Source organism: Populus alba, chromosome 1, assembly GCF_005239225.2.
Source record: "Populus alba chromosome 1, ASM523922v2, whole genome shotgun sequence".
In the NCBI taxonomy this organism is placed as follows: domain Eukaryota; kingdom Viridiplantae; phylum Streptophyta; class Magnoliopsida; order Malpighiales; family Salicaceae; genus Populus; species Populus alba.
The window spans coordinates 13,540,746-13,552,667 of NC_133284.1; the positions used below are offsets into that span (position 1 = coordinate 13,540,746).

General features: G+C 35.1%; 1 protein-coding gene across 4 annotated transcripts; it reads right to left on the minus strand.

The window, feature by feature from the left end:
• Positions 1-8,410: 8,410 nt before the first annotated feature.
• LOC118039315 (probable purine permease 11) lies at positions 8,411-10,838 on the minus strand. Of its 4 annotated transcripts, none has more exons than XM_035046008.2 (3): positions 10,700-10,838; positions 8,827-10,001; positions 8,411-8,664 (listed from the first exon to the last, which is right to left on the minus strand). In XM_035046008.2, the coding sequence occupies exons 1-2, from the start codon at positions 10,734-10,736 to the stop codon at positions 8,860-8,862; spliced, it is 1,179 nt and encodes a 392-aa protein (XP_034901899.1). In that variant the 5' UTR covers positions 10,737-10,838; the 3' UTR covers positions 8,411-8,664; positions 8,827-8,859. The 4 variants fall into 4 exon arrangements, with proteins under 4 accessions (XP_034901899.1, XP_034901901.1, XP_034901903.1 ...); XM_035046010.2 differs by having other exon boundaries at positions 8,827-9,995; positions 10,700-10,832; XM_035046012.2 differs by having other exon boundaries at positions 8,827-10,024; positions 10,700-10,802.
• Positions 10,839-11,922: the final 1,084 nt, after the last annotated feature.

The window sequence follows — 11,922 nt, forward strand, 5'->3', positions numbered from 1 at the left end:
ATATTTATTACATTCAAACTATTTATTATATAACTAATAAAATGCATCTATAGACTTTGTTAACTGTTACTTTACATTTATCCTTTCATAAAAAATATTATAAAATCGACGTTAGATTAGATTTTGTTTTCATTTTTATATTTTTTCTTGAATTTAAATTTTAGTATCTACTGCCTATAAGGACTAGATTGACACATGTCAACATGGCATTGTTTTTCACAAGTCAACTTATGGGCTTCTTAGTCAATTAACGGGAAAAGTAAAAAGTGAGTCTCTGATGACGAAACGGCTGATTTTTTTAAAACTTTTGAATTTTAAATTTTTTATTTTAAGTTATTTTTATATTTTTAGATTATTTTAATTTGTTGTATTAAAAATTATTTTTTAAAAATAAAAAAAATAATTTAATATATTTTTAAATAAAAAATAATTTAAAAAACAACCACTATCATAATATCAAACACATTTATAATATAATTAAATTATTAGTAAATGATTTAATATGATCAAATTTAGAAAGTAAATTGACCAACAATGATTTTTACTTATTTTTAATTTTTTTAAATACAAACAAATGCTATATTTGTATATCTAAATTCTTTTATAAGAATATGTTTTTTCAACTATATATATTTACATTTATAAAGCTCTTACGGGGTTTTTACAAGTCTTTTTAGTCTACAATATAGATGTATTGTATTTTATAGTATAAAATTAGAACCTATTACAAATTTTACGATTCATATCATTGTCCTTAATAATCAAATTATTAAATATGCAATGGCTAAAATGTTTTACACACATAAATATTTTATATATATATTTTATAACTATTTTTTACTGACAATAAAAGGTATTGCTGGACCAAGTTGGCATGTTAATTGAAACTGAGTTCATTCGTTATGTAATTTTAAGGATATACTTCTACATGTTAATCTCATGAAAGTATAGATGATCCAAATTTTTATATTGATTTTATTGTAAGTAAAGAATGAATCTTTCAAATATAATTTAGATAATATTTTTTATAATTATTTACTTATTGTTGTTTATTCATTGTAATATTTGTAAAAATTAATTATGTAAAGCAATCATTTTATTTTTTTTTGATAAAAATCAAGGCTCAAAGCCTAAAAACTAAATTAACCGGGGAATTACATAATCAATCGGGTTATATTACAAAATCATTACATGACGTTTTTAGTGTCACTGCAAAAGCCATTATTTTAGTTGTTGTTGAACATCGCACGCTCCATCTAAAAACCATGGGAACCCTTCCTCTCGTTGGTGCATGAATTGTAGGCTAGTCTATTTTCCTTGCCTGTTTACCCTAGTACTTGTACTTTGTTTTAGTTTTAATTTTTATCTTTTAACATTTTTCTTTTAAATTAGACTAATTTTATTTTATTTTAGAAAATTAAGCATTAACAAATCACAAACAAATTCTCTTGATATTGTACTATTCCCAATTAAAACAAACTATCAAATCAAATCTTAAATAAAATCAATGCAGCGGGATGGGATTGAAAAATAAGTTAAGGGACATAAAAAAAGCATATGAACTTGCTCCTTGATCGTGCAAATCAGTTCTTTGATTTTGATAAAAAAAAAAAAAAAGTAACGAACATTTCTTTAAGCTTCAAATTTGATCCCTCAAGGTCTAATTATTGTAAATCAATTAAATTGAATTTTGTTTCACAAAACCGAGACTTAACCGAGCTACATAATATTTTCTTCACGCCTCGAGATCCTCATGTGTGCGCATGAAAAACGGATTACCAAGGCCAAACGCAAATCAAAGTAATTTTAAAGAACCAAATTGTAAGATAAAAAATTGAGAGTCGAAATTCCATGGACCAAAAAAGAAGAAGATGCAATGTTCGAATAGAAGCCTTTTAGTTTTTTTTTATAATATAATTATAATTATAATATTTTTGGATCAAAAACCAATATTTAGTGTGTCTAATTTGGATGGACATATGGAGGCATAACCTCATGAAATCCAAAGTAATAAAACACGGATTTTATGCCCCGTTTATTTGCTGAAAAATATTTTTTTAAAAAAATTTTCAAGAAAAGTGAATTATTTTTTGATATTTTGTAATATAATAGAAAATAAGTTGAAAAACACTCTCTAGTATTTGAATATGTCATGGAAAATGAGTTGAAAAATAACTTATTAATATTTTATTTTTTTCAAGTTTATTAAAATAACGAGGAACAAATCTTACAAATTAAAAGGTTGAATAAGAATGAAATTGAAAAAAAAAAAATATAATTTCATAAATTATCTCAAATAAAATAAATAATTATCAAAAGAATAGAGATAAAATCTAAAAAATAAAAAAATTAAAAGATGAAGAAATTCAAATAATAATAATAATTAACATTTCATAAATTATTTCAAATAAAATAAGTAACAATCAAAAGAATGAGGATCAAATTTGATAGATAAAAACATTCAATTAAAAAATGATAAGGAAAAGCAAATAATAATTATAAAAATAAGAACTAAAATTAATATAAAAATTAAATTTTAAGGGATGAAATTAAAAAAATAAATATTCAAAACAAAATATATATAGCAATCAAAAGTTTGTGGGCCAAATTTTATATAATCAGCAAATAATATGACATTTTTAATTTTTTCACAACTTTCAGAAAGTATTTTTCGTCTAAAATAAAAGAAAAACATTTTCCTGAAAACCTAGCTAAATTTTTCTTTGACTGAAAAGTATTTTCTGTTAACTAACTTTTCTAATGACAAATAAAACATAAAAAATTTAAAAAGTAAATTTTAAAAAATTAATTTCAGAAATCAAACACAGTATTAGAAGTTTCAAAATCTATTATTTTATAAAAGTCATTATTATACAGTCGAATTCTCCAAACTCTTCAGAGTTGGATATATAGACAGAATTTAGAGTACAACAAACCAATCTTAGAAGAATTTTGACTGGTTAGCAAAGACGAAGTATTTTTTATTTTAAAATAATAAAATATATCAAAATAATATATATATTTTTTAAAAAATTATTTTTTATATTAATACATTAAAATGATATAAAATATAAAAAAATATTAATTTAAAATAAAAAATAAAAAAATATATTTAAAAAAAAACACTTTCAAAATACAATATCAAACACACCGAAATATCTTTGTATCAGAGGTCTATGCACAGAGACCAAGTTCGTTATATGGACAACTTACTGCCAGCAGGTCTAAAAATACAGTCCGATTTAAGCTTCTCAGCTCTAGTTTCTGACACAGCAACAAAGCTGAAGATTATTTCAGCATATATCATGCCTCTTGAGCTCCTCGCTAAGCCGCTTGTTAGCTCAAGAGTACTGGAAATGAATTACGATAGTCCACAGAATGAATTGATTGAAACTGCACAATGAACCGATCTCTGCGCAATAGTCATGCCCAGTCTATCAAGATTGTAGTCTAAACGTGCTTCTGTAAAAGGGCTTTGTTCTTGAAATTCTTTTGTAACCAGACCGGCATAAATTTGCGCGCCATATGTTTCTTATAATGCCGGGACAGAGGTTGAAAATGATAAGGATAAAGTTCACAATATTAAGATTGACGATAAACACTGATATCTTTATCCTAGAGTTTCAATTTTCCCAGTTCTCTGTTTGTTCCTGTCTCTGCAATTCCCATCCCTCTGCAACTACAACTCTTATAAAGAGTTCTCATTGTAACAGACTTTACGTGTATATATATGGCTGAGTAAACACAGTTTTACTCAAGCAATTTCAGTTGTAATTTAATTCTTTCATGGTATCAGAGCGTCTCATAGCTAACGCTTCCAACGATCCTATGGCTACTACTTCAGATTTTTCTTCCGCTGCATTTCATCTTCCAGCTCAAGTTATTTCCATCAAACTTGATGGAACTAATTTCCTTGCCTGGACTGCTCAATTGCTTCCTCTGTTTCGGAGTTATGGTCTCATGGGAATTGTTGATGGATCTGATTTTTGTCCTCCTCAATTTTCCAGCGAAGAATATAAAATCCAAGGTATTACTAATTCTGCTTATATGGCTTGGCAGTATAAGGACCAAACAATCCTTGGATGGATTATCTCCTCATTATCTCCTACGGTGGTTTCCACCATTTATGGCCTTGAAACTTCTCGTCTTGCTTGGCAAGCCCTTGGTGCACGTTTTGCTGCGCCATCAACTTCTAGAATTTCTCTTATCAAGCGAAAGTTGCAATCTTTACAGCAAGGCTCCTTGCCTTGTCAGAAATTTCTGGATGAAGTCAAAAACTCTTGCAGATGAACTCTCTGCTGTTGGCAAACCTATTGATGATTCTGATCTAATATTATCTGTTCTCAATGGTCTCAACTCTTCATTTCATTCATTTGTCACTACGTATATGCTCCTCTCCAAAGAGAAATCCATGTCATTCTCAGATTTTCATGCAGAACTACTGAACCATGACCTTATGCAACAATTTCATAGTCAATCTCTTCACCATGAGGCAGGTTCTTATGCTCTTTACTCACATAAACCTGCAGCTAAAATCAGTTCTCGTCACAGCAGTAATAAATCTCGCTTCTCCGGGGTATCTAAAGGATCGGGTAGTGCTTCCTCTCAATTTCAGCAACCACTACCTCACCTCTCACGTCCATCTTCATCAGCTCCTTCTGACTCTCGTTCCAGATCTCCATGCCAAATCTGCAAACGAGAGGGCCATCAGGCCTTGGATTGCTTTAACCACATGAATTACTCTTTTCAAGGACGACATCCTCCTACTGACTTAGCAGCCATGGTTGCAGAAGCCAATACAACTTATTTAAATCAACATCAATGGTATGCAGACAGTGGTGCTAATATTCACGTTACTTCAGATATTGCTAATCTTGCAACTTCTCATCCTTACGAAGGTGATGCTTCTGTGGGCGTAGGTAACGGTACAGGTTTGCACATATCTCATACTGGCAATGCTTCCATTAAAACCCTCTCTTCTACTACTCTTGCCTTAAATAATGTTGCTTATTGTCCTCAAGCATCAGCTCATCTCCTCTCTATCAATAAATTCTGTCAGGATAATAATGTCCTTTTTGAACTCACTGGTTCTGATTTTTCTGTTAAGGATATCCTGACGGGGAACACGCTCCTGACGGGACCAAGTGATAATGGATTGTATCCGATCAACCTTCATCAACTATCTGCTTCACCATATCATGCTTTCACAATGACTGTTGGTGTCAAGGCTCCTACTTCCATCTGGCACTGTCGCCTGGGCCATCCTTCCCTAGAAACTCTTCGTCGTGTCATTTCCAAATTTTCTCTTCCAGTTAGTGATTCCATCAATAAAACATCAGTTTGTGCACCTTGCCAACTAGGCAAGTCTAAACAATTGCCCTTTTCTGACTCATCAAGAGAGTCCACTGCTCCCCTAGAAATAATTCACTCTGATGTCTGGTCCAATTCCACACCTTCATTAAGTGGTTGTCGTTATTATGTTATTTTTATTGACGATTTTTCTCGTTTTTGTTGGATGTTTCCTATTTCACATAAGTCTGATGTTTATTCTACATTTGTTAAATTCAAGCTTTTAGTGGAGAAACAATTTAAATTCCCAATTCGGCAATTTCAAAGTGATAATGGTGGTGAATATTGTTCCACCATCTTTAAACATTTTTTAAGGGATAATGGAATTTTTCATCGACTATCATGTCCTCACACTTCTCAACAAAATGGCCTTGCTGAGAGGAAACATCGTCATATTATGGATATGGGACTTACTCTTCTAGCTCAATCAGGCTTATCTAAGAAATTTTGGGTTGATGCTTTTCTCACTGCTATCTTTATCATTAATCGACTACCTACTAAAGTTCTTGATTATGTTTCACCATATGAACGTCTTTTTCATCTTCCTCCAGACTTCACGTATTTTCGAGCATTTGGATGTCAATGTTTTCCATGTCTTCGTCCTTACACAAATGATAAATTATCATATCGTAGCATGCCTTGTATTTTCATTGGTTATAGCTCCAATCACAAAGGATTTCGATGTTTAGATCCTTCCTCCAGACGTGTCTATATCTCTCGAAATGTGATTTTTGACGAAGAGCAATTTCCTGCACACTCCATTATCACAGATCCTGCCAGCTGCGTCTCCTCTTCAGGTATGTCTCCAGGTTTGTTCTTCACTCCTCCTTCACATATTTTCCCCTCATCCTCTGATTTTTCTCCTCCCCCAGCAACTTCCTCACCTACCCAGGTTCTCACTGACCTTCCCTTACATAATATTCATCCTGCTCCAGCTATTAATTCCAATGAATACCATCTCCCCTCCTCTCTCCCATCTCTCTATTCTGGCCAACCCGATTCTTCTGAATCCATTCCCATACCTAGTGCACCAACTCTTAGTCCTTCTTCTGACCACCATGACAATACCATCCTTAACCTCCAAAATGGTGCCCTATCTACTCATGAGTCTTCCACCAAAATAATCACTAGATCACAGACTGGTCATCATAAGCCTCGTAGGTTCCCTAACTTTCATTTATATTCCACTCGTCACCCCCTTCAAGCTTTGCATGCAGGTCTGATTTGTGTTGAGCCCCGTTCCTATGCTGAAGCAGTAACCATTCCTGAGTGGCGTGCGGCAATGGACAGTGAATTCCAGTCCTTGTTACAGAATGATACATGGTCACTATGTTCTCGTCCCCTGGTAAGAATTTGGTTCCATGTAAATGGGTTTTTAAAACTCAAACGGCGACCTGATGGCAGTATTGAACGTCACAAGGCCAGATTAGTTGCTGTGGGATATCTACAGAGAAGTGGCGTTGATTTTCTTGACACATTTAGTCCAGTCATCAAGCCTTCCACTGTCCGAATGGTTCTTGCCATCGCTGTTTCTTTCAACTGGGATATTCGTCAACTTGATGTCTCTAACGCCTTCCTTCATGGTGTGTTAGAAGAGGAAGTTTATATGACACAACCCAAAGGATTTGTTGATCCTGCACACCCCCAATTTGTTTGTAAGCTTCATAAATCTCTTTACGGGTTGAAACAAGCTCCCCGTGCCTGGTTTAATCGACTGTCTACTGCTCTTTTGGCTCTTGATTTTCGAAGTTCACAAGTTGATTCCTCACTATTTATCTGTCATCGTGACAATGTCCATGCACTCTTCTTAGTTTACGTGGATGACATTCTGGTTACCTCAAATGATCAGAATTTTATTATCACTCTTATATCTCAATTACAACTTGAGTTTGCTATGAAGGATCTTGGTCAGTTGACATATTTTCTGGGAATTGAAGCCATACGTAATTCTTCAGGGTTACATCTTCGACAAACAAGGTATATAATTGATCTTCTGGACCGTGTGCAGCTTACTGGTATCCGCCCATACCATGCACCTTGTGTCTCCGGGTCTAAGCTATCCAAGTTTGATGGAGAAAGTATTCCAGACCCATCTGAATATAGGCAAACAGTGGGGGCTTTACAGTATGTAACTCTCACACGCCCGGACATTGCATACTCAGTCAATCAACTCTGTCAACACATGCAAGCGCCTACTTCAGCTCACTGGACAGCAGCCAAACGCGTGTTACGATACTTAAAACAAACACTTGATTATGGTCTCTTCTACAGACCTGGTTCCTTTGCAATCAATGCCTATTGTGACTCTGATTGGGCCGGTGATCCTGACGACAGACGCTCCACCTGTGGCTATGGTGTTTTTGTTGGGTCCAATCTCATATCTTGGTCTGCTAAGAAACAACCTGTAGTGTCAAAATCCAATACTGAAGCTGAATACAGGTGTTTAGCTCTAGTTACAGCTGAGGTGTATTGGCTAAGAATGTTGTTGCGTGAGTTGCAGGTTTCTCTTGCTTCTGCTCCAGTCGTATGGTGTGACAATATAAGTGCCTTAGCTCTTGCCTCCAATCCTATTTTCCATGCCCGATCGAAACACATTGAAGTGGATTACCACTTTGTCAGAGAAAAGGTGGCAAATAAAGATATACTACTTCAACATGTTCCCACCTCTCTGCAACCTGCAGATATTTTTACCAAGGGACACACGGCTGATCGGTTCTGTTACCTCCGGGATAAACTTTCTGTGATAGATGTCCCTGCCAGTTTACAGGGGAATGATAAGGATAAAGTTCACAATATTAAGATTGACGATAAACACTGATATCTTTATCCTAGAGTTTCAATGTTCCCAGTTCTCTGTTTGTTCCTGTCTCTGCAATTCCCATCCCTCTGCAACTACAACTCTTATAAGGAGTTCTCATTGTAACAGACTTTACGTGTATATATATGGTTGAGTAAACACAGTTTTACTCAAGCAATTTCAGTTGTAATTTAATTCTTTCAGAAAACTAAAACACAAAAGTATTTTAACATCCCAAGTGTTTATTGATTGATTCACAAATCTGACTAACTAGTTATAACCATTCTAACACAAATCCTTTTTTATCGAGATTCCTACTTACACTAGGATTTTGTCGGAAAGTGCAGGGGCATAACTAGGAACCAGGGCCTGACACGCTCTCTGTCTCTCTTCCTCTGCTGTCCTTCGAGACTCTAGAGCAAGCTTTTCAAGTATCAGGAATACGTTAGTCTAGAAAAGAAGCTGCATGGTTTATTTGTCGATGATGAGTTTCTTCTTCATGTTCTTCCATTGTCCAGCTAAAAAACAGAAGTAGCATGTGAAGGTCAAACCTGATTTCTTTCATTTATTCACAAATCCATAATAGATGAAATGGTAAAACGACTATACAAAATTAAAGAAACTTCTTCCCTGCAATTGTTCTGTATTTATAGGACTTGCTTAAACTTCCTAGCTCTTACCTTGTTCATTAATTCTCTTGTGTGTTTAAACTATCAACCAGTCTCTAATTGTGCCCCAGCAACCTCGGTTTCACTGGTAAGGCTTGTCTTGGATTTAGCATCATCTAGATAATGTTGATAAATGTAGGAAAGAAAGCCCCAGATTGCCAGCAGCATTGCCATAACCTTCACACCATTCATCTTATCGTGGAAAAATATCACAGCAAGAATGGGAACAAGAGGCAAAGCCAGTGTACTTATGACATTAGAGAAAAGAGAGGATACCTCAAAAATCAACCCCAACAAACCCACTGAGGAAACTTGCCATGTAATAGCAGTCCAAATCAGAGTCATCAAATAGGATACTTTTCCTTCTTTATATTCTTTCATCTCATTTTCAAGACTTTCCCATTCCCCGCTTGCAAAAAGTCCCACCACACAGCCGCAAGTTGCAACAAAAGATGGATATATTTGCATATTCAACACGGTAGAGAAGGTTTCTTTATTGATAACCTTCTCAAAAGAAAGCTGCACGAGGGAAAGGTACAAAGAGTATGTTGCTGATGCACCAAGTGTACAGAAAAATCCAATTACGTATTTTCTTCTGGGAATGCCTGCAGGGTTCTCAGAGTCTGCATTAACTGCTAGAAAGGAGGTTGAAGCAGTAAGGAGAACTAGAGAATTGAACACAAATGGAGAAAACTTTTGTGAATTAAGGAAGAAGGAGAAGAGTGCATTAAAGGCCAGTTGAGTTGCACAGAGAAGAGAATAAGTGGAGACAGGAAGGTATAAGAGTCCATACGAGTACATCAAGTTGTCACATGTTAAGAGTGCCCCAAAGCCAATGTATAGAAATGCAAGAGTGGATAGTTTAGGACCTTCTGGTTTGTTTGCAAAGGAAGAGCTAATGGGATTTGTTGCGGTGTTGGAATTGATAGAAGAAGGGAAGAAGAAAAGGAGGGGAAGTAGAATTGGAAAGCCAGCAGATTGAACAAACGTTGCCATCCACTTGCTATTCCCACCTTTGTCATAGTATAATCCTCCCAAAAGAGTGGCGGCAGATTGGCCTGAGAGAAGAAATAGTATATAGCAGCTCACTCGGAGCCACCACTTGTAATGAATCAGTTTTAGTAGCTGCATTTTGTTGTTAATAGAGGAGGCATCATTGCTCGAGTTTGGCTCTTTATCATCTGCAGCTGGAAAATAGCAAAACCATTCACTTGAATACAAACAAGTGAAGAGCAAATTTTTTTTTTTTTTGATTTGAGGAAACCCCACCCCCTGAAAAGCACATTTTGTGAGCCCAGGTGAGCAAGTAAAACCTCGGCTGTCTTAGGCTCTTATAAAAAGTGCACGCCCTGACTCGAACTCGAGACCTGCTGTGCAGATCTCAAGCCCTTTGCCATCACACTACGCCTTTTGGGGACGCGAAGAGCAAAATGATTATTACTTGCAGAGGATTTTGATCTCCCACACCTGTTCTTGCCTTAAGTCCATCTATGAGTATTCATGGCATGATTGCATGTTAACTGCGTATATTGAAAGTTAACCAGACTCTAATTTAAGAAGAACAGGCTTCACTAACTTGTCATGCTTCATTTATATCATATGCTGGATCATTTCATAAGGGGTTATGTAGGACATAAAACTGGATTAAATAAAGCAAGCCACTGGTCTACCTATCTCATATTGGTCACCAATTAATTACTGAAGCAATTTCTGAATATTTTGGATTCTAAGTTTTCGATTGAAGAAGAAGATCATAAGAAAATGAATGGAAGATTAATCATATGCTTTGGACACTGATACGACAACTAAATTCGATATAGAAAAGAGAATAAGCAGTACATGTATGGAGAAGCAGCGCACTTATAGTAAAAATAATCTGACTAACCTGTGATTTGTAGTTCAATCCCCTCAGCATCCTCCATGAAGATCAATTATAACCAGAGATGTAGCCAAAGGGGGAGGTGTTCTTATCTTTCTTCCACTGCCTTTAAGCAGAGAGAAAAGGGTCTTGAATCATAGAGCATGACAGTGTTTGTAAAGAAGTGAAGAGAATGTATACGAGAAGAAATAAGATAGAATAAGGAAGATAAGAAAGAGCAGAATAATAAACTGATATTTATTTGAATAGAATCAATAATTCTTATTAATTTTATCCATGCAATCGTTACACATTTATATTAAAATAAACATAACAGAATTCCAATCTTATAGCATGAAATCATGCTATGTTCTGTTAACTTAATAACAGACTAACTAATACCTAGAGACTAGGACAAAAGCTTATTATTAGCATGATAAATAGAACTAACAGAAATAACAGACTTCACGACAGCTCCTTCTTTGACAGCTTCAGCAAGCAAACTTCAACACTCCTCCTTGCTTGAGGAGCTGCAAACTCCAATCCTTTGTCTTAAAAACTCAAACCTGTTTGCTGGAAGTGGTTTAGTAAACAGATCAACCAATTGATTTTCAGACTTGCAATAAATCAACTTAACTTCACCATGTTTCTGCACCTCACGCAAGAAATACAGTTTGATATTAAAATGTTTAGTTTTTCCATGAAAAACTGGATTATGAGATATTGCAGTAGCTGCTTGATTGTCAACTGAGATTTCAGTTGCTTCTTCTTCTTCCATATGTACATCACGTAGCAATTTCTGAAGCCAAAGAGCTTGGTTTACAGCTGCTGTGGCAGCAATGAACTCTGCATCTGCAGTAGATTGAGCCACCGTGTCTTGCTTCTTGGATGACCATGAAAATATAGCTGACCCTAGGTTGAAACAAAAACCAGAGGTGCTCTTCATGTCATCAATGGATCCTCCCCAATCACTGTCAGAAAATCCATGTAGTTTTAATTCCTGACACTTCTGAAATTTAACTCCATAGCTGCAGGTCCCTTTGATGTATCTTAGGATTCTTTTAGCAGCTCTCATGTGAATTTCACTCGGATAATGCATAAACCGAGATAGTAAACTTGTTGCATGAAGTATGTCGGGTCTAGATGCTGTTAAATACAACAAACACCCAATTAAGCTTCTGAATTTCTCTTCATCCACCTTGGCAGTGCCATCTTCTTTGCTGAATTTTTCTTTTTGGTTCATTGGAGTA

Coding starts and splice junctions, on each gene's coding strand:
- LOC118039315 (XM_035046008.2), bottom strand. CDS start 10,736: ATGGAGGATGCTGAGGGGATTGAACTACAAATCACAG. Junction 10,002..10,699: donor GATTGAACTACAAATCACAG/GTTAGTCAGATT, acceptor GCTATTTTCCAG/CTGCAGATGATAAAGAGCCA.